This window comes from Asparagus officinalis, chromosome 4, assembly GCF_001876935.1.
Source record: "Asparagus officinalis chromosome 4, Aspof.V1, whole genome shotgun sequence".
Lineage (NCBI taxonomy): Eukaryota > Viridiplantae > Streptophyta > Magnoliopsida > Asparagales > Asparagaceae > Asparagus > Asparagus officinalis.
Window position 1 is genome coordinate 7,967,024 of NC_033797.1, and position 23,240 is coordinate 7,990,263.

General features: G+C 39.6%; 3 protein-coding genes and 1 long non-coding RNA gene across 18 annotated transcripts; 2 read left to right on the forward strand and 2 right to left on the reverse strand.

The window, feature by feature from the left end:
- On the reverse strand, positions 1,239–11,798 carry LOC109836517. 12 transcript variants are annotated; one of them, XR_002246002.1, is made up of 7 exons: positions 10,493–11,796; positions 10,147–10,266; positions 9,594–10,055; positions 7,679–8,068; positions 4,474–5,777; positions 4,202–4,336; positions 1,239–1,269 (listed from the first exon to the last, which is right to left on the reverse strand). It is a non-coding gene; the product is annotated as an uncharacterized LOC109836517 (long non-coding RNA). The 12 variants fall into 12 exon arrangements; XR_002245998.1 differs by having other exon boundaries at positions 10,147–10,206; positions 10,305–11,796; XR_002245999.1 differs by having other exon boundaries at positions 9,594–9,926; positions 10,002–10,055; positions 10,147–11,796.
- LOC109838141 (probable pectinesterase/pectinesterase inhibitor 12) lies at positions 12,587–15,567 on the reverse strand. Its single transcript, XM_020406609.1, has 3 exons — positions 15,463–15,567; positions 14,784–15,012; positions 12,587–13,915 (listed from the first exon to the last, which is right to left on the reverse strand). The coding sequence occupies exons 1-3, from the start codon at positions 15,565–15,567 to the stop codon at positions 13,491–13,493; spliced, it is 759 nt and encodes a 252-aa protein (XP_020262198.1). The 3' UTR covers positions 12,587–13,490.
- LOC109838140 (probable pectinesterase/pectinesterase inhibitor 12) lies at positions 12,690–13,244 on the forward strand. Its single transcript, XM_020406607.1, has 2 exons — positions 12,690–12,964; positions 13,040–13,244. Exons 1-2 carry the CDS (start codon positions 12,690–12,692, stop codon positions 13,242–13,244), a joined length of 480 nt encoding a protein of 159 aa, XP_020262196.1.
- Positions 19,207–22,026, forward strand: LOC109836521 (calcium-dependent protein kinase 14-like). 4 transcript variants are annotated; one of them, XM_020404432.1, is made up of 9 exons: positions 19,207–19,460; positions 19,599–19,682; positions 20,276–20,409; positions 20,514–20,552; positions 20,616–20,664; positions 21,058–21,225; positions 21,315–21,442; positions 21,538–21,637; positions 21,792–22,026. In XM_020404432.1, the coding sequence occupies exons 5-9, from the start codon at positions 20,635–20,637 to the stop codon at positions 21,939–21,941; spliced, it is 576 nt and encodes a 191-aa protein (XP_020260021.1). In that variant the 5' UTR covers positions 19,207–19,460; positions 19,599–19,682; positions 20,276–20,409; positions 20,514–20,552; positions 20,616–20,634; the 3' UTR covers positions 21,942–22,026. The 4 variants fall into 4 exon arrangements, with proteins under 4 accessions (XP_020260021.1, XP_020260020.1, XP_020260018.1 ...); XM_020404431.1 differs by having other exon boundaries at positions 19,547–19,682; positions 20,514–20,664; XM_020404429.1 differs by having other exon boundaries at positions 20,514–20,664.

Below are 23,240 nucleotides of genomic sequence, written 5' to 3' on the forward strand. Positions count from 1 at the left end.
CCAATCTGATGTACTTGTCCAGACCCTTCTGGAACTGATGCCTCCTAATAGTGGGATCTGTAACCAAGTGGGGAGCATATCGACTGAGGGAAGAGAACTCGGCCTCATAATCGTCGACTGATCGACCTCCCTGCTTGAGCTCGACAAATCTACGCAAAAGCTCGTCCCGGGCTGACTGAGGGAAATACTTCCTATTGAAGCGATCTGTGAACGTTTCCCACAGAATCAGCCTCTCCAGGTGTGTCTTCTCAGCAGCCCACCAGATTCGAGCCGTATCAGTAAGCTGGACATCCATAAGGTCCACCCACTCTGCAGGGGCAATGCGGGTCACCGTAAGGATAGTCTCGGTAACCTTCAGGAACTCTTCTGCTGCTAGAGGTCCTTCGGAACCGGAGAAAGGAGGTCGCATATACCGGAACTCTCTAACACCAAGCTCTGTACGAGGGGGAGGCTGGTGAGGCTCCCGCTGCAAGTGCCCAGCTAGATGCTGCTGATTCGTCGCCAGTCCCTGAATCATTGCCAAAAGTTAGTGCGGGTCCACTTCGGGCGGAGGGACATTACTACTGGACGGGTTACCATTGCTACGTGTACCCACCATGGTTCTGAAGGGAAGACAACGAGGATCAAAATTATTGAGGAAAAATCAAGTCAAGATCAAAATCAAAATTGGGTAAGGTAGGGATGGAAACAAGATTGGTCAAGATACTAGGATAAGGGCTAAGTATAGTCTTACGGATAAAATATGATATGCGTCTAAATTATCCATTATATTCTCATTGGTGTGAACTCGGGACCGTGACTCAGGACCGTGACCTGCATGGGCCACCACTAAAACCTGTCACGCTCCGCTTCCCAAAATACCAGGGAATCGGGACGCGAGTAAGCCCGCGACGTATTAGACTGAGGAGAGATAAGCGCTAGACCCCGTCTTCTCAATCTAATACGCTAAGCGTCAAGAAATACAAACGAAGGCACAGGTCGCCGATCACAGTAGCGAGAATATAATAAACAACACAGACAGAAAATATACATATCACAACTGAAATATCATCCGAGACACAAAGTTTGGGTCAAACATGCCCTTATTACAAAACAGTTCAACTAGAATAAGAAAATACATAGTCTGACAAAATAAGAAGATAGTACTGCAAATTAACTAAGCCCGTCGAAAGACTAAAGGATAAGGTACTACATAAGTAATCTAGTGTCCATCAGTGATTACGTAAAAGAAAAGGCTAACTCCGAACTGAAGCTGTCCATCATCTAAATCTGACGTACACCAGAGGAAACAGGTGTACGTCAGCGTGTATGGCACACTGTAAGATCCCAAAAGGAAGAATAGAACGGTCGTGCGACCAATGCAATAATGGTAATAACAATGGAAACATGCAACTGAAATACTAATAATCTAAATATAATTTACTACTAGAATAGAATAATCATAATAAATCCAAGAAAATCAACCAAGTAACAAGTCGATCATGCAGCTAGCGATCAGAATAATCATCCAAGTACAGGGTCATACACTAGCTGGAATTAATACTTAAAGATCTACAACTCGAGACGTAGTATGTCGAGCGAAATAATCCAAACAAAGAAACCATCATGTATATACCAGTCTCAAATTATAAATAATTAAATATTAATCCTGATCTATGTATGAAAAGAAATATAACTGGTCTATATCTCATAAGAATCCATAATCGTCCAAGTAACAAGTCACGTAACTAGTCATCCTATAACAAGTCACTGGTACACATCTCACACAGAGTCAATATTCATATTCTCGGATATATGACTGTTACACAAATCCCCTACGTGCTTCCAATAGGACTCCACGCAAACCGATTCGGCCTGGTTCGAACTCCAGCCGACTCGGGTGAATATCACATTCACGAACCAAAGTGACGCAACAAACCTTCGCTGTGGTCCATCAAACCAACCCCAGTTCAAAACAAACCTAACTGGTGTGAGTCTGGAAGATAAATCAACAACCATATCCGATCACATGAACTATGACTTTCCCCATCCCAACTCTTTTGTTTATCTAGGTCAACATACATACAGGTTTCTAAGTCTTAAATAGGACACACCAGGCTACACTGGTCATGAATTTCTAACGGTTCTCAAACATGACAAAGAGTAATATATGCAACTAATCATATATAACAATATCATAGCATATCACATAATTAAAATTAAGAAACATAAATCATGAAATATCATAGCATATCACATAATTAAAATTAAGAAACATAAATCATGAATAATTCATAATAATCTCTTTTCTAAAATAAATCCTTTAAAATTATTTCATAAATCATGAATAATTCATAATAATCTCTTTTCTAAAATAAATCCTTTAAAATTATTTATAAATGTTCTAAATTAATTCCTTTCATTAAATAAAACTCTCTTAAATTATTAAAATTATTCTAAATTGATACTTATTCTAAAATAAATTCTTTTAATTTTTTTATAATTATTCTAAAATAATTCTTTTGTCAAATAAATTCTATTAATTTATTATAATTACTCTAAAATGATTTTCACCAAAATAATTTATTATAATTATTCTAAAATGATTATTTTGTCAAATAAATTCTATAAAATTATAAATTAATTTGAAATAATTTTATTTTATCTTTACGACATCTATTATCCCAGTATTATTTTTAGTACTTTTTAATATCATTCGTTAAATAAATCCGTGTAGGTCATCACAGTATATGTATTACAACGTGAATAGTCATACGTTATTGTCCACAGTCCATTACGTTCACGACAGTTCTACAATTGTAACGGTCACACGTTATAGTTCTCAGTTCAATATGTTCACGACAGTTCTATATTTGTAACGAATAATTGTTCGAGAAACGAGATCTTATGCATAATTAATCTATGATCAATCTAAAATTGTACTGATCAAGAATAGGGATCTTACCTTGGGGTTATTGTCGAATGAATCGACGTTACCGTGCGAGGCGGCGGTCGTCGTTACAGAGGAAGTGACGGTGGCTGATTGTTGGAACTGGACGGTGGCGTCGAACGGGGCTAAGGAGGAGAGTGGCCGGGGTTTGGTAGAGTTGAAAACAGAAAGAGGAGGAGTTGGTTGAATGAAAGGTGACGAGGGGGCAGGGACTTGGCCGAGTGGCCGTGGGTTTCGAGATCGGCCGACGGCGGCGCTGACCGGCCGGCGGTGGAAGAGGAGCAGCAAGTGCGGCTGGGGGAGCAAGGCTGAACCTGCAGAGGCAGCGAGAGAGCAGAGCGGAGAGTTGGGCGTTGTTTGGTGCTAGCTGGGATGGAGGCAGCGTCGTCTGGTGGAGCGGCAGTTGAACGACAGAAGGGAAGCGGACGAGCTCGGAGGGGCGTGGCTAAGGTCGGCAGGACGGAGGAAGGAGGCGCGGGAGCAAACCTCCGGGTTGGTGGAAGTTGAGCTGAGAGAGAGAGATAGAGAGAGAGAGAGAGAGACTGTGAGCACGAGAAAGGGTTGGGTGAGGGTTTAAATAAATAAATTTTAATAATAAAAAATTTAAGATATGATTGATTAGAAAATCATGAGCTGCTTAGTCTAAGTTTACGGTGCGCGTGATTCATGAACAGCGCAGAGGATAGAGGTTACTGACGTGGATGGGGTTTATCTCCTATTGTATTATTTATTTATTTATTAATTTTAACAAAAATAATTAAAAGTTACAAAATGAATAACAAGAGTTAATTAATGATAACTTAATTTATAATTAGCTAAATAAATATAAATTTGGATTTTTAAATCATAAAACTTTAACAATTATTCAAAGTTTTTTTTTCCTTTTTTTCTTTTTTTATTGATAAAGTATTTAATTTATAGTTAACAAAACTATTAAAATAATTATAAAATCAGATTTTTAAATTATAGAAAATTTTGGAAAATCAGGTAATTTATTACTACTCTTTTAAAAATAAAATTTAATATTTAAAATACCAGAAAATTTATTTGAGTCAAGATCGAAAAATTTCGGTTATTACATTCTACCCCCCTTAAAATAAATTTCATCCTCGGAATTAAAATGAGAGTGATGCGGAAAGATCTCAAGGATTGTATAGAACGAGATACAACTGTTGTAATTAATATCCTCAACCTTGATTGAAACTGCTATGGTCACAAAAAGATTAGTCTATAAAAAAAATTACAAATACACGTACGAGCTTAGTATATTACCTAATATGTCACAGTCGTGACGCGGAGTGAAACACCAGTTCAGCAGAAACTGAGGCATCTAAACAGATATGATCACTAGCAAATAGCACAGGATAGAGCGTTTTAGGTGTAAACTTTAGCCGATCAGATAACATCCTGAATAACAAAAAAGAAAGGTCTGACATAATCATAATATGAACCATGTTTAAAGGAACACTTAGCAAACTTGAGGAGGAAGTATCAGAAAGTTTAGGATAATTCATTGACATGTGCATAATAGTTGAATCACTTACAAAAGACGTGCTCCACATTACATATTCCTTGCATCCTTTGGGCTTTAGCATAGCACTGGATGACAAGAAATAGTCAGTTCCGGCAGAAAATATGTATGACACCAAAGAAACTACAGCTGGAGAATATAAAGACAAATTTATGTATATAAAATAGAGGGAAAAAAAAGAATAATAGGAGAACATACCGAAAGGCAGTCACTAGACTCAGAAAAGTCACAAGCAAGATATGTAGGATAAATAGAGTACTAAGGTAGAAAGAAAGACGGGTATAAGAAGACTGAAGAAAAGAGACAAAAAATTCAAGAATTTAAGGTCATCAAGAAATGCACCACAAAACAATCTCCTATTTGCAAAAGAGAATATATCAAGAGAAGATTAACGATCATATGAATCCCATAAGTTGCGCATTCCTTGTACTACCGAGTGCAAATTTGTCAGATATGAATCATATAGGCTATGTAATCTTGATAAAAATGAGTGCACAACAACTAATCTATGTTACCATGATAGCTGGATTATCAAATTGATCCTTAACTTCATGAGTTGATCATAGGAAGACCAGAGCCTTAATTATTCCCTGTTTCTTGCTCATTCGCCTCAAAAGAAGAGAAAAAAATAATCTATTTCGTTCCAAGTTAGTCCACAAATTTACATTCTCAGATTAAGCAATCATTTTAGCAGCAGAAATAAAAACTCACGAGATAGATGGATAAGGTCTTTTGAATCTCAAACATCTCACAGGTATACTTGGGGAGTGAATGGATGTTTGATGGTAAGGCAAAGACATCCCTCAGCTTGGAGAGAAGGTCTTCAGTGACCTATTCCCATAAAGATTCGATGACATTGATCACAATGATCGATATGTGAATCAGAATGCGGCTTTCTTTAATATAAGCTAATAAACTCGAAGGCCTGCAAAATGAAAAATTTTATAACTAAGATAAGCCCGATACCGTGCAAACTGAAAATTTTATAACTAAGATCAACCCAACCCAACTGCAAACTGCAAACTTTAAGACCCTAAAGACTGGTAGTGATGATGATAGTAGCTAGTGACGGGTTGAGGGTACGGATTCAATGTGTGGTAAAAATAGACGACTTGGTTTCTGTACTGGTTGATTGGGTCATGCTTCTAGGCTCCGGTTCAGGTTCAGGTTTAGGCGACCTTTCTATGTTGGTGCTTTGATTTCCTCTTCAGGTTCAGGTTCTGGGATTGCGTTAACAGCTTTGGCAACAGCTGTAATTCTCCTCTCGCCACCAACGCAGCTGCTGCGATATATCTTGCATAGAACATAATTGTCCAACTGCATTCAACACGTGCACAAGTTCGTCGAAAGATGATTACACAGAAAGCTATAGGTACATGGGTAAATACAAAATAATATGAAATATTCTCAACAAGTTTCTTCAGTAAGAATCAAGAAATTCAACAAAAGGCATGCATCATGGATATAACTGATTGAAGAAGATGGATGAATATATATCGACTAAATAAGCTGAGGTATCAAGTGAAAGAGTCAGCATGAGATGTTAATTATAACCAAAAATAATAATCTTATTTGTAAAATGAGATGCTCATGATCATCTGAAACAGACTCTTGTTCAAACCAATTGAGAATAAAGACAAACTAGAAAAAAAACCTGATCAAAGATAAAGATGGTCAATAAAGAGAGACGCAAATCAGAAATTGATCAACAAGCATGCATGCCATTTCTGCATCATATAAAAGAGAGAACATAATATCTGTATGTGCCATTTCTGCATCATATAAAAGAACTGATGCAAAAAACTAAACTAAGTGACATGAAGAAAGCAGAAACGCAATGTAGGAAGAAAATGAAATCCTAACGAAGAGACCAGAAGCTTATCATTAACTCTGACGTCATCCGTGGATCAAGCTTCTCAACATTAATCAAACTATTACAATTTCCATTGTAATGCTATTATTACTAGCACTACTATCATTATTTTCATTGTTTTCTTGGAAGGAAGCACGACTGTGTCTTAGGAAAAGAGAAATGAAAGTATTTCTTTTTACGATTCTACCAAGGAGAACTTTGGCGACTTTGATGAAGATAACTATAAGCAATTATGATAGACTGATGTTTGCTTTTACGCAATAATGTTTGTCGAGCGCATTACAAAGATAAAGGACGTCCTAATTTGATGCATGAACCCGCTAGATCATTATTTGCAAGATCTAAGAGTTGACACAAATCAAGTTTCAAGAACTATTGAGAGATACTACGGTTGAAAACATGGTGAGAGGACCAGAATCCCAATGATGAAAATTACTTACCCAAACATGGAGGAATATTTCAATGGAATCTATTATCCACGAGGTCCAGAATGAGAAGTTTCCTTGCAGTTTCTCAGTGACGAAGGGACTTCTCCAATAAAACCCTTATACATAGCAGGGATTGCAGAGGAGTCATCAAACCAACTGAACATGAATCTCACCATGAATTGGAATCTTGTAGGTTAGGTTGCCCGAGAGTTAAGAAAGATCAAGGGCATGCTGGTGAGCATGATGATTTTGAAGATGAGTTCCAAATACAGAGATCAAGGGCATGCTGGTGAGCATGATGATTTTGAAGATGAGTTCCAAATACAGAGTGTCGAGCAAGAACTGCATCATCAGAAAGTTGATCTCACCTCAGTAAAATTCATTAGAAACCAATGTAATTCCTAAATCTGTACTTTCCAATATATATCAACATTAAATGAGGGATGAGAAACCTTTTGCAAGAAAATGGTGAATAAACACAACAATGGCAGCCTCACGACCCTGTTATCTCATCAATCATCATTTACTGGCACCAGAAGGATAAATTTGCACCCAGTGTTCTAATTTTAATACTAGCCCTTGGTCCTCCCCATCAATAAATTTTACTTAATGTGTATTATGCTCTAAATTTTGCAGTGGCTGGTAGGGCTTTTGAAGGAGAAATAGAGATGGAGAGAAATCTGGAATAGAGGATAGAGTGGACAAATGGAAAGCAAGACATGAAAAAAAATGACTGATCAACAAAGGCAATGAAGAATGATGATCAGTAATATCTATGAAAAAACATATGTTTAATCCATTTACAAATAAACACATCTTTAATCCATTTATGAATAAACACATGTTTAATCCATGTATGAATAAACACACATGACATACAAATGACATCTATAAACCAGGCAGTGACAAAATTTTACCTTTGAATTATTTTCGCAGCATGGCCGAGGCACGCAGCCCCTATGACGACAGGTGCCAATCACCTCAAGCAAGATCAATCCATACCGCATCATTATAGTCCTCAGGCTTGTCATCCTCATCTTCATTTTTTGGTTTTTATCATGCCTCCAGCAAAATATGCCTATCCCGTTTGGTTCACCTTAGTTATATGTTGGATTTTGTTCACTGGTTCACCCAAAATGGTTTCCCATCACTCGTGAAGCCCATCTGAATAACCTCTCTGCAAGGTTTGAACGTGACGATCAGGCAAACAAGCTTTCACCAGTTGATGTGTTTGTTGGTACAGTTGATCCTCTGTAGGAGTCTGATATCATCAGTGCCAACACTGTCCTCTCTATACTTTCTGTGGACTACATTGTGGACAAGGTTAGCTGCTATGTATCAGATGATGGTGCATCAATGCTTCTGTTGATACATAATCAGAGACAGAAGAGTTTACAAGGAGGTCTATGCCCTTCTGCAAGAAGTAGAAGCTGGTTCTCGACACTTCAGAGCCTTACTCTACCCGTATCTCACTCATTTTCCTCGGAAACATACTCCATCTCCTGTTTCTGTTTCATTCTAATCCATAAACTATTCCTACATACTTGGAAACGAAATCATTTTGGTAGAAGAGATAAAAACTTACTACTAAAATGGATAATGGCTTCTGAAACACCCAATAATTCTGTATGTATACTTGGGGAGGGCTGGTGAACTTGATGTCGAAGGCGAAGAACTGCCTAGGTTGGTGTGTCTCTCTCGTGAGAAGATACCCAAACACCTGATCTTGGAAAAGAAGGTCTACTATGTCCAATTCCCACAGAGATTCGATGGCATTGACTGCCATGATCGATATGCCAATTGTAATGTGGTCTTCTTTTGATGTAAGCTAACAGAGTAATAAAACTCAAAAACTCAAACTTGTAAACTAGCCGTCTAGCCATTATGTAACTTAGATGAAATTAATACTACAATTTCGAACTCTTCTATGCATAGTTATAGGCGAAAAATCCATGTGATTTATGTGCTTGGTTCAACATGAAAGATCTAGATGGGATCCAATGGTCGGTGTATGTTTGAACTGGATGTGCGTTCAACTGCTAGGCTCTCTACGGTTATGACCCCCTAAGATCAAAAGCACCCAAACATGACATGAGACTTCTGTCTGTCTTGGTGCTGCTGCTTTTGAGGTGGCTCGCGGAAACCCAAGGCAAAGAAGAAAGATGGAGAACAAAGATTGAAAGGATTTTTCAGAGAAGAAGAAAAAAGATATAATGCATTGCATTGAAATTAAGATAACAAAGATAAACAAATTTTTGTTGATAATTTATTGCAGAATAAGGTAAATCAGTGAAAGATATTAAGCTGCATTACAACTGTAAGTAAAAGCAAATAGGACTTGCATAAGCAGCAAACTGAATGCAAAATAAGATGTGTATTGCAGATATTTAAAATAAAAAGATTTGCACCATCGACAACATATGACCAACGTAAACTGCACCATCATATCATCCAAAAAAGCATTCACCCATTGCATCTTATAATCTAATTGGTAGTATCATTGTAATACTTGACAATTGATTTGCACATAAATTATTTCACTATGGCAAACCTGTACTATAGAAGATAAAAGAACACATACTAATCTGAGGCTCTAATTTACAGTGTTTTGAGTTAAAAATGTACACGTAACAGATAATCTATTTCCCTATGAAAGTAAATACGAGCACGCTTTAAAAATGTCACCTTGGGCATTGCAGTTTAGTATGTATGGGTGTTCTATCCAATGGCATCGGAAGGAAATGTATTTCGAAAATTATCAAATCAAAACCACAAGACCTTACAATCTATGATGTTGAGAAGAAGAAAAAGAATTATAAGATGGGTTTTTACCTGGAGTTTGATGGATCTTCTCCTTCTCTCCACTTTTCCTCTATCTCCAACTCTCCCTGCTATCTATTAAGCCGGGACGAAAGAAAGAAAGAGCGAGTTCTGGTCCCGGGACCTCCGTCATAACCATTCAAGGAAAGAATACAAGAAACAAGCGTTAGTGTGTCACATCTGTGTTCCTTACAAGGATCAAAGCGACTTAAACATTTGGCAAACAGCGTACGCTCGGTCTAGAGTGTAAATTGTTCTTGAAAGTCCTCTACAAAACCACACTGGAGAGTGGAGGACTGGAGTGGAGATCAATACCATAGCACCCAACTATGGAACTATTTTAAACTTTTCATGATAAAAATCAATTGAGTTACTTAAGGCTCTTCAAAGCTCTTAAAAACTACAGGTTTCTCGGATTACCTGAAGCTCAAATTGTAAACAAGAATGAGATCTAGCAAATTCCGGTAACCATACCTTCAAATAAAACCACAAAAGCACGGAGTCAGACTAACAAAATAGTTCGGAAACAAATTTCCTTTTAGCAAAAGATGGGAAAAAAACTCACCAAATCTGTAACGAGCACATTACACGTCACCAACATCAACAGGACAAATTCTTCATGTACCTAACGAAAGGTCAATAGAGCAATATCCATGAGGAAACTTCAAGGTAATGTAGAACCCAACTGTGCCAAAAAGAATAATGATGTGTTAGGAGCTTAACTTAAAGAGACGGAGAGAACTGAACAAACAACTATGTAGCACGAGGAATGCTGGTGACAATCTATACTGCGGTACGTGTTGTTAAACATGCATATCTTGTATACTTTTAGAATTCACCATTTATCACGTCCGTGATCATGTAGAAAATGCACCAAGCATTTTATGGTACAACAAATTCAAAGAAATCACCAGTCACTGTTTTAAACTCTTCAGGTCGTCTTCAAGTCGACACCATTGCTCGCGTCACTGTCCGGACAACACCATCGTCATCATCGCCGCTCAGTTCATCATCGTCGTCGCTCAGTTCGTCGCACCATTTGCGCCCTCTCGTCGCTACTCTCGTCATCGTCGGATCAAGCACCCTCTCGTCGACCTTCGTCCGCGTTGTCGTCAGAGCTCTTTTCGTCGCCGACCGCCATCGTCCTCCGTCATCATCGAACGACGATCGCCTCCTCTTCCCTTCGGATCGAGGTCACACTGAAAGAGGCCCTTCGGATCTGTTTATTTTGATCAGACCCGACCATACTTCATGTGGGTCTGATTTGCTTTGGCTCACACCCGAACCGGGTTTAAGTGGACCTGATTTCCTGCTTAGATCCAACCCGCAGGCCCGTTAATGCTTCACATTTGATTCATAGCTGGTTCAGTCCGATCGTTTTCTTTCGACTAGATATTTTTGCTGTTAATTTCAATTTATTAGTTAATTACACGAGTAACACATCTCTAAATTATTATCATATATTCACTGCTTAGTTCATACTTGTGAGTCGAGAGTAACTGAACATGTGACTGTTACAATTCTGATATTGATTTTAGAACTTTGTAAAATGATAATGAATACTGCGATTAAATTATTTAAGATTGGATTTGTTCATGATTATCATTACAAATCTTGTTAAAATCCATCTGTCACATTAATTATTTGAAATTAATTTCCTACCGAAGATCATGAATTTTGGCGAGACGGTGCCTTGTTTAATTTAGATTGCTGATTCCGATAGGCCCCTTGCCCTATTTCGCATCACTTTGGGAGTCGGTTTTATGAATCCCTAAGTATCTATTCATCAATGCATTACAACTCAATTACCAAAACCGAGTAAAACCATCCATGCAGAATAAAAATGTAGATGATTTATATGTAATCTCATATGGCACTTTGAGAGCTCATCTCCCGGTTAAATAATAACAGAATCCAGAGCATTAGTAAGAAAGAATGAAGGCTGTTTTAATCTAATTATAGAATATAAGATACCAATTAAGAAATCTGCAGACACTTCTCAGCAAAGTAATTTCTCTGCCAAACAAAATAACGAGAAAAGGAAATGTAGATCAGATCAGAACAATTACAAGGTATTTAGAAAGAAAAACAAGCACAAAAAAATGGAATTAGTCTTTTAGGTACTGTTTGGCAAAGGGTTTAATACTCCTATTTAGAAGGATTAAGAGTTAACCCTTCTAATTATAAAGAAAATAGTCAAAATTATTGTTATTCCTAAACACTAAAACTGATTATAAGGAATAAAATAAAACTTATTAAACGGGTTAATAATTTAGTCCTTCAGATTATCGAATGGGCTAAGTACATTAATCTTTCTTTTTAACCCCTCTTCCTTAACCTTTTGCCAAACAGGGCCTTATGTAATTCAACAAAGCCGAGGATAATACGGCATCACCTCCCCATTTGATAGGCACCCTTCCATCATCATCATCATCATCATCATCTCACTCTCTTTAATTCAAACCAGTTAAAAGTACAAAATCTATAACTTATAAATGGCGTAGTGATCTCCCAAAAAACACCCTAAAAGTTTGGAAAAATACAAAAAAACACCCTAAAATAATCAGACTTTTACAGAATCATGCCTAGAAATATCAAAACTTTCAAAGAGTACAAAATCTATAAGTTTTAAATATCACCATGGAAAAATTGAAATTTGCAAAATGACATCTAAAAGTTTCAAATTTGCAAAATATGCCCTCTAAAAGTCAAATTTTATAACAACATGCCCTAGAAATATCAAAACTTACAAACAGTACAAAGTCTATAACTTATAACAACAACGTATTGCAAAAAACACCATGAATGTTTTAAAATTACAAGATACACCCTCAAACAATTAAATTTTACAGAAACACACCCTCCTAAATATCAAATTTTACCAACTAAACAAAATTTATAACTTATAAACGGCAAAGACAAATTTTTGAAATTTAACAGAACACTCTGTGAAAGTTTCAAATTGTAAATACACCCTCGAATCAAATTTACAAAAACACACAACAAAATATCAAACCTTTAAAATAGCGCAAACTCTATAACTTATAAACAACAACGTGAAAATTTTGAAATTCGTAGAAAACACCCTTGAAGCTGAAAAATCACTGGATGCAGTACAAGGAAGCAACCAAATTTCAAGACACTTTGTATGCGCGCTATGGTCAACAGTTCTATCGAGAGTGCAACATCTCGGACACTGTAGACTTTATCTTCGGTGATGCCTCCGACGTCTTCCAAAACTGCATGATCTACGCCAAATTGCCAATGCAAGAGCAAGACAATACCATCACAGCCCACGGTCGTAACAAAGAAAGCGAGGCTACAGGCTTTTCAATGCAAAATTGTTCCATCTTGTCGTGGCACGACCTTGTTGCCAGCAACGGGTCAGTCAAGACGTACTTGGGTTGACCGTGGAGGAATTACTCAATCACGGTGTACATTAGGTCGTATATGGACAGGATCGTCGATCCAAGCGGATGGAGGAAGTGGTCAAATGGCGACAATCCGGCATTGTACAAGGTGCACTATGGCGAGTACGCAAATTATGGGCCGGGAAATGGGACACAACAGACAAGGATAAATTGGCCAAGATTCCACTGGATGCAGTACAAGGAAGCAACCAAATTTCGAGTTTTTCAGTTTATAAATGGTAGTCATATGTGATTCTTATGGAAGGCAGCCACTGACTCCCATTTATAAACTGAGAAACTCAAAATTTGGTTGCTTCCTTGTATTGCATCTAGTGGAATCCCGACCAATTTATCCTTGTTTGTTGCGTCCCATTTCTCGGCCCATAATTTATGTACTCGCCATAGTGCACCTTGTACAATGCCGGATTGTCGCCATTTGACCACTTCATCCGCTTGGATCGACGATTCTGTCCATATACGAACTAATATACACCGTGGTTTAGAAATTCCTCCACGGCCGACCCAAGTACGTCTTGACTAACCCGTTGCTGGCAGCAAGTTCGTGCCATGGCAGGATGGAACAGTTTTGCATCGAAAAGCATGTAGCCTCGCTTTCACTTTCACGGCCTTGGGCTGTGAAGATATTGCATTGCTTTTGCATTAGCAATTTGGCGTAGATCATGAAGTTTTGGAAGACGGCGGAGGCATCACCGAAGATAAAGCTTATAGTGCCCGAGATGTTGCACTCTTGATAGAATTGCTGACCATAGCGCGCATACAAAGTGTCTTGATATCCGTCAATGGCACACCGGTAGAATGCGACGAAACCAACGTCGACGCGCAGCGCCACCACCTGGCCCTTGGATGCACCAGCTGTGTTCTTGAAACAGATGTCTTGGGCTATAAAGTCTCGGTCCGAGATGGCTGAAATTAATGGAAGCATGGTTAGACAACTAATTGACCTAATCATGAAACTGAGTACACCACTACTGCTAACTAATGTATCATAAAACATCTTTCAGTGTAGAGAAGAGATGCATGATTAGTAATGACTGAAACACACACCATAAACATTACTACCTTATTAATTATGCATAAAGTTATTAACCAGTAACATCGACTTAGAAGCCAAAAGTTTTTGTCAAGCATAGATAGGATTCTTTCTACTAATTTGCAATCTATGTTAAAGTTTAAAGAGAAGCGACTCTGACATACCATACAAAAGATATCCAAAGGTGATGTATAAGTGTGATTAGTGATGATGAAATTTTATCAAGGAAACCATATTGAAACAACTACCAACTTTTTTAACTATGCATAAGATTTTGAAGCCAAAATTGTCGAGTTAGTAGTCAAAATCTTTGCACAACACAAGATAAGATTCACTTAACATTAATTCACAGTTAAATTAAAGTCTTTCAGAGTATGAGAAATAGTTACTCATTATCATTCACATTATAGACATTTTCAATGTATAAGTAGATTCAACCATGAATAAGTGCTGCACTAACAGAAAACTAAACTAAACATGATCAAAATGAGTTCATATTATAGACATGTTCAACTACTGTACTTCAGCCCCACTCAAAATCAAGCTCGCAGGAACTAAAAATTCAACCTTTACAATTCACCCTCGCGAAAAATCATAACTTTAAGAAGTTAAGACACAAAAACTACACACCCAAATCGAAATCCAAACCAAACTCGTTAGTGAGCATAATGTTCAGATATAATATGCAATTCTGAGCTCCATACAGAACAAAAATAGGACATGAGAATTTCGAAAACTTACACCATTTTGAAGAAATCGTGAATGTCAACCCTCTCAATTTGTTCGAAGCAATGACTTGGGGGCTAAGGCTACGGCGAAGAGGAACTTGAGAAAAAGGCCAGGTGAAGAGGTCGAGGCGGGCAGCGACTACTCGCCGGCGGCTGCGTAGTGGGAACGGGCGGCGAGGCGTGGAGCGGCTAGTTGGGGCGGAGGAGAGGAGGAGGGGGGAGGGTCTGGCCAGATCTGACGGCTAAGTGGGCTGACGCGGGCGTGGAGGGCTGAGGGCAAGGCGATCGGGGCTGAGTCGCGCTGAGATCGAGGACGAGGCTCGGGAGGCTGAGAGCTCAAGGGGAGAGGGCAGGTAGTTTGTGTGTGTGGGGGTAGGGGTGGGGGTGGGGGGTAGTTTGTGAAACGGAGGGCACGTAAGGGATATTGTGGGGGTAAAGTTTTTTGAGGCTGAGATTTAATTCCGAGTAAATGGGAACACATGGTTCAAATCGTTCCCTCCCGTAGGGAAATATTGTGGTAACGCAATGACATATTCCGCAATGGGTGTAATATGGATCTAAGGTGACTCCTTTAGAGCTCATCTAAGGATTGCGAGTCAAGGTCGTTGGTTTCAAAAACCCCTAAATACATTCTGGCCGTCTGTTCGAAAAAACACCTCATTTTTCTCATCTCCCCGAGCTCAGATTCTTGCCAGCTCCTCCCCGCTTCGCTCTCCACTGCCCGATAATCGCCCGCCGGTCGGAGCTCGCGCCAGATCGTCAGCCTCGCCGTTGCTCCTCGCCCTCGCCCTCGACATCCCCTCGACCTTGCCATCATCTCCCCCCTCCTCCTCTCCACCGCCCGAAATCGCCAACTCCGGAGCTCACCGCCCTCTACATCCCCTCGACCTCGTCGTCCCCTCACCCCCGCTCAGCCTCGCCCTCGCCATCAGCCTCTCCATCAGATCTAAGTTGACGTCGTTGCCGGTGCTCGTCATCTCGAGCCCGCGAGTTCATCATCTCGAGCTCGCCGTCGTCGCAAAGCCCTCGCATTCTAGCTCAGACTCGCTCTCGCCGTCCCCTCGCCCCCACTCAGCCTGCCCTCTGCACTCGAGCTCACCGCCGTCGAGCTCGCCCACGTCGAGCTCATCTCTCAGGTCTCCGCAAAGCCCTCAATAATAGTTATGGAATTTTTAACTTGTAATTCTTATTGATTTTGTGATATGAATTATGAATATGATCATTTGAAAAAATGTATAATAGTGGGCATTATATTTGAGTTTAGATTTTGGGATAGGTTTATTGTTAAATTGGATATGAACTTTAAATTTGGTTTGAACTATCGTAATGAAACTCTTTAGTGAAATTGAAGGATCAACTTGATGACGATTTTCTCAAGATTTTGAACTTCTTATATGTGATAATTTGATAGCTTGTATGGACACTCTAACAATTCTTTCACATGATACAACAATGGATGAAGATGAAAATAAACTTATAGCCATTGGCCTTGAAGGCGAGGACCATGATCTACTATCTACAACAAGTTTTTTCTATCAGGTGATAATATATTATTGTTTATAGTATACTAGTAACTAATCACATATACCAAAATAGTTGTCTTTTAGCATGAGTTTTATAAGTTTTGTTTCTCTATTTTTACAGGCATCCGAGCATGAGGAGAATGGAGATGAGCCTATTGGCGTTAAAAATTACGAAGGTAATTCTGTTGTTGATCCATATATCGGAATGGAGTTCTCTACTCATGATGAATGTTATAATTTCTACAATGCATATGCCAGACTTAAGGATTTGGTGTTCGCGAGGGTCATACAACTTGGTCAAGAAAAAAAGATGCAATCAAATCTAGAATCTTTGTATGTGACTGTTTTCGGTAAAAGTTGCCTTCATTGCTGAATTCATTATAATATTAATCGTTTATAAAGAATTCGAATTTTAACAAAAGAAAATAAAAGATTACAACTTTCTCGAAAATAACGCTAGATCCGTTCGTCGTTTCTTGCTTGTGTGGGTCTTTAACCGGTGACGGGGACGTCGGTATCCGTGGACTACCTGACAATCAGATCAGATCCAGAACTCCGTCGATTCGCGAAGGAATCTAGAAGCAGAAGCGCTTATCTCGGCAACGGCAAGATAATTGCTCTTCTTAAGATTATCGCAACGGGATAATCCTAAGGAACGGACGCGGGTGATGCGGATCTGAAGAATCTCTCTCTCTTGCGTTGAAGAACTCGATCAATCTTCAATCCGGCAGGGCTTCGCCAATTCTCCAAAATTCCAGCTCCTTAGTGATGTTATCAAGACACAACGAGTACTCTAAATCATCATTTATTGCAATATCTTCGGCAAGTTGCCAGTTACAACTACTTTTTGATGATTCTTCATCGTCAAGATTGATTACAATGGGTACAATGTCATTAAGTACAAAAACACCATCATAATCAAACCCAGCTTCGGTATCAGCTTCATCTCTGCTGTCCGTTCCTTAGGTCGATGGTTCAGTATCGGATTCGGCACCGTATAGAAGGGAATCGGTGAAATAGTTTTCCAACCCCTTAAACGGTTGCTTATCCGCGACCACCGTCTTGACTTTATTATTAGTGTCCACATATTTGAGGCACTGATGAAGAGTTGACGGGACTATAAGATTACCGTGGATCCAGGGTCGACCCAACAGTAAGTTATAGGATGTTTCCGCGTCAATCACATAGCAGGTGACTTCTGACTTCAAATCCCCGATCTGGCATTTTACTCGAATCTTTCCCAATGGTCTAGACCCACTGGTGTTGAATTCGTAGATCGTAGTGCCCGTGGAAGCTAGCTTACTAGCCGGTATTCCGAGATTATACATCAATCGGAGTGGCATGATGCTGACAGCGGAACCCGGGTCGACTTGGATCCGGTTGACAACGCTGGAGCCAATATGTCCGGTGAAGTACAAGGGTCGGTCATGCTTTGAGTTCCTCGTCTACATGTCTTCTTTGGTAAAAGAAATGCAGGGAAAATGGTGTGCCGCGAGATTGCAGTGTTGAACCGACGGCTCTGGTTCTTCAGGAGATGGCTTGATCCGAGTCAGGAAAACTTCAGAATTGGACAAGACCTCTTGTAACGCTTCCCTTGTGTCCTTTGAAAGACGCAACAATTCATACAGCGTTATTCTAACCGGTATATTAGCTAGTTGCGCCATAATATCGAAACGAGGTAGAGAGCTTGAAGTTCCCGGTTTGTCTCTCTCAATCGGTAGATTGAACCGAGACTGCTTCGGGTTTTGGACTTCCTGGTGTAGAGGCTCTTTCCCTTTTTGCTTTTGTTGGGCTTTCTCCGCAACTACGGGTGCAGGGGGAATCGCGATCACCCCCATTTCCGCCAATGTCTTAGAGGGAATAGCTTTGGTCACCCCCTGTTCAGCTAACTGCTCGGAGGCATCCGGATATTTGAAGTGGTACTCATTCCCGCTCCTGGTAGTAAAGGCCTCCTGCTCATCTTCGAATAATGGGAAAGTAGGAATACTTTCGTCATCTCCTTCTGGAATGGCTGCGGCTCCACAACAAGACTTACCTTTTCCTTTTGACTTTTTCTTAGAAGAGCTTCTGGAATGGCTGCGGCTCCACAACAAGACTTACCTTTTCCTTTTGACTTTTTCTTAGAAGAGGATCTGGTCCATTGTTCATGTCCAATTAGATCGGGGTGAACCCAAAGAATCTCGCCATTTGGAGCTGTGTGTGGTACAAGTCCTTTCTGGCGTTGCTTGTGAGGATCGTCGTTCACTCACTACAACAAATTGCACTTTTCCCGACGCTTATTCCCGACACATGGTAAAATACGTCGCCAAAAACTATGTTTTTCCCGACGATTTTAGTTAGCGTCGGCAAAACATATATTTTTCCCCACGTTTATAATTAGCGTCGCTAAAAGTGTATATTATTTGCGACGTTTTAACATAGCGTCGGTAAAAGTGTATGGATTTCCCGACGTTTTTTCATTTTCGTCGGCAAAAGTATAGCTTTTAGCGACGTAAAAATATTCGTCGCAAAAAAGTATACATTTGGCGACGCACGTTAGCGTTAGCAAAAATGTAGCTTTTAGCGATGAATAATTTTACGTCACTAAAAGTAAACACTTTTGCCGACGCTATATTGCGTCGGCAAAAATATAGCTTTTAGCGACGCAAAACTATTGCGTCGCCAAAAGCTATACTTTTACCGACGCTTTACTATTCATATGCGTCGCCAAACACAACCCCCCTCCCTCCTCTTTTTTTTTCATTTGCCCGCCTACTTTTCATTTCCTCCCCCCTATTTTTTCATTTTCCGCTGAGGCAAAACTTTTTCATTTCGCTGCCCTAGCAATCCTCCTCCTCTTCTCAATCGCCGAGATCTCTCTCGCCTCCGCCAAGAAACCGGCGGCCGCCGCCGCTCGAAGAGAAGACTGGAACCCTCCGCCGCTGTCGCTGATCAACCCGTTAAAATTGTCCAGGCCAAAACCGAGCCCAGCGGCGACCAGCACTCTCACTCTGCGGACTACGCTCCCTACCCTAAGCTCGACCCCGCTGACGTGGCTCCTCCCCCTCCGGCGACGGACACGGCGGCGAGATCCGCAACCGCTGGTGATTACCAGGCGACCACCATGCCGCCGGAGTCCAACCCATACGTCACTCCCTCTCCCGCCGCCGCTTCATCCTCCTCGAAGAGTGAGCCCCTTTGCGATCTCTTTAATTTCAGATCTTTGATTGAATCGGCCTGTTAGGATATTTTTTGTGATTGGTTTTTAATTTAGGGGTTTACGTTTGATTGAGTGTTGAAACTGTGATTGGATCCTGTTGGGGCAGTAAAAGATGCGCTCGGGAGGTGGGGGAAGATGGGGGAAGCAGCGAAGAAGACCGAGGATTTGGCTGGCAACGTTTGGCAACACTGTGAGTATTATCTGCCCTTGAGATAGTTTATTCGTGATTTCTCTGGATTTTTTTTAATGGTTAATTGTAGAACTTGATGATGGGCTTAGTTTGTTCTGTATTTCTAGGTCAAGATTAACTGAATTGTTTTTACATGCAATCTGATTACTAGATTTCTTGATCAGTGTACTTTTGGCGCTTCATGGATGCAATTTTGTGGTGTAAGCTTGTAGTATCGCACTTGGTGCGGTTGGTTATAGTTGCAATTTACCTGCGGACAGAAAAATATTCTATGCTTTTGGCTTATGAATGATACGAAGACAATTTCCTTTATGATAATAGGCAGAATTGATGCATGTAAAGAAAAGACATCATCATGATGTTCTTTATCTATGATCAATTGATAGGTTAGTTGAGACATTGGTTTACACTAAGAGATCGCCTTGTGCTTGGTCGCAGCTTACTCCATGTTCCCCTTTTTTCTCCTTCCTGTGGTTTGCTCCTCCTTACACTCTAATGTGCTTCCCCTCCATTCTCTTTATCTGGATCAAAATGTCTCAAATGCACTAGGTGATTTCTCTTATAATTTCTCATTTTTGATTTGAAAACTTCAGGTCGAAAGGAGGCAGAGGCAGGAGTTTATAATGTATTTGTTGGAGAGGATCCATTCTTATATGGTTTTGTATGATCCACTAGGCGGAAGTCTGAATCATTTCTTTAGCTAATAAAATGTTTTTGTAGTACTTCTGTAAGTTCTTACTTCTTAGGTACTTTTTTTTTGCTGATTTTTTCTTAGATGCTGGACAAAAGTATCAACCAACATTTGTTTTGTTTTTCCTTTTGGTTTTGCAGGGCTATTCTGGTGATTATACACGGCCTCAATGAACATAGGTAAGATTGCATACATTATGGAGAAGCACCAGATACACCTCTTGATAATGTTGTACTTGGCAGACTGAAGCAGTTCAGGGCGATGAACAAATTCAAGAAAGCTGCATTAAGAGTAGGCCACATTTACTACAAACAAACTTCAATGCATATAAATTTACAATAATCGACCTCGAAGTAAGATCAGCCCCTAATGTTCAGCCAACATTTCTAAGAAGCCCATAACCTAATATTTTTAACGCATTAAGCTCTTGGAGTTGTTGTTTCCAGTCTACTGAGTCCTTATGGCGGTTTGCCGCGAGAAACATTCACATTTTACCCTCAACAGAATAGTGTTTTTTGTCCATGTTTAGAGTGGAAAACCATCATGAGGACTCGAATAGACTTAAGAACGATAACTACAAGGGCTTCATGAGTTGAAAATATTAGGTTTCCGAGGTAAAACATTACGGGCTGATCTGACTTCGAGCTGGAAAAAAATCTGTAAACTAATTTCGCAATTGTGCAGGTAATAGCTGGATGTTTATCAGAAGAAGAAATAAGAGGACTAAAAGAGATGTTCAAGGGCATGGACACCGATAACAGTGGAACTATAACACTCGAAGAACTAAAACAAGGTCTCACAAAGCAAGGAACAAAACTGTCAGAAATGGAAGTTAAACAACTAATGGAAGCTGTAAGCATTGCAATAGTATGCATAAAAATTCACAGGTATATATATACAACTCTAGGCTAAAAGCTTTTGTGTGTTTGAATTTATTACAGGCCGACGCAGATGGAAATGGAACGATAGACTACGAAGAGTTCATCACCGCGACGATGCACATGAATAGAATGGATAGAGAAGAACATTTGTATACAGCGTTTCAGTATTTCGACAAGGATAATAGTGGGTATGTGACGATAATTTTTCTGTAATTATTGGTTTTTTCTACTTTAATGGTTTAGAATTTGTTCGAATATGTTGTGTATGTATGTATATATACAGTTTAATCACGATTGAAGAGCTCGAGCAGGTGCTTAAGGAGAAGGGCTTGTATGATGGAGGGAACATTAAGGATATCATCTTAGACGCTGATTCTGATAATGTATGCATACATGTGTACTAAAACTTCATGTCTGTAATTTTTTCAAACTTTATATTAAATTTTTTGTAGGGTATTTTTCACGTTATGATACTCTTTTTTGTGTTTGATTTTAACTTTTTATTTACCTTACTGAGTACATTTCTTTCCATTGCAGCTACACAACAAAAGTTGGAGATGGATGGTGAAGGTGGGAAGAAGAAGCCAGAGACGTGACGAAGGAAAGGCTTGCAACGTTGATAAGACATGGGTTCTCTGTAGTCTTTATTGTTCAAGTCTACTTAATCATGATTGTTGGATTTGTTAATAAAACATGTGTCAAACACTTGTTATTTGTTTAATAGAATTGTGTTTAAATTTATTTACTAATGTTATTATTTGTTTCATTTTAATGATTGTGAAAATAAGCACCGATATTATTTTAGCTGTTAATATGCAACTTGTTTGGAGTATAATTTGATGTTTGGTTTCTTTGTTGATGTGAATTGGAGCAAATTTGTTGTGGATGTTCAGGTTTAGTGTACTTGACAGAAAATATATTACTTCTAGCGATGCAAATTAGTGTCAATAAAAATATACTTTTTACCGACTAAAAAAAAATACATTTGCCGACGCTAGATTGCGTCGTCAAAAATAATATCTTTTAGCGACGCTATCTTACGTCACCAAAGGTATAGTTTTTAGCGACGCTTTATTCTGCGTCGCTAAAAGCTAAACTTTGCCCGACGCTAACTTGCGTCGCCAAAAGTATAGTTTTTAGCGACGAACAATTTTGCGTCGCTAAAAGCTATACTTTTGCCGACGCATAGCTTTTGCCGACGCTGTATGCGTCGCCAAAAGTACACTTTTGCCGACGCAAAATATTATGCGTCGCTAAAAGATATACTTTTCCCGACGCATGACGCGTCGCCAAAAGTGTACTTTTGGCGACGCAGTGTATTTGCGTCGCCAAATACTTTCCTTGACGCACTTTTGGCGACACGTTAGCGACGTTGCATTTTGCGTCAGGAAAGATTTTTCCCGACGTTTTTTAAACTTTTGCCGACGTTTTTGTTTCGTCGGCAATGTTGTATTTTGTTGTAGTGACTGTCTTTACTGCCGCATTTATTACTGGCTCAGGCTGAAACCAGTTCAAAGGAATGGATCCAAAACTGATCGACACTGCATTCGCGCCCACCTTCTTCTCCTTAGGTTGCTTCATAGTGATGACCCCGACATCGATTAAAGCTTGGATCTTATCCTTGAGAGCATAACACGCCTTGGTAGGATGATGCACCGCTCTATAAAATGCGCAGTACTTCGGGTCATTAATTCTTTTAGCATCTTCCTGATCTTGGATCGGAGGCAGCTTAATCTTGTTATTCTCTATGAGGTATTTGAAGATACCGGGGACTTCATCCTCTTTGAATGAGTAGACCTTCGGGAATTTTGGTTCCGAAGCCTTCTGTTTCTGAGGCTGTTGTTGCCACCTTGATTGTTGAGGCACTTTCTGTTGCTGTTGCGGTTGCGCTTGTACTTCGAATGTTTGGTTCGCGTCCATCGCATTCGCTTGTGCCTTTCCTTTACCTTTAGGAACAAAGTTCTGTTGTGGAGTATTATTTGCCGC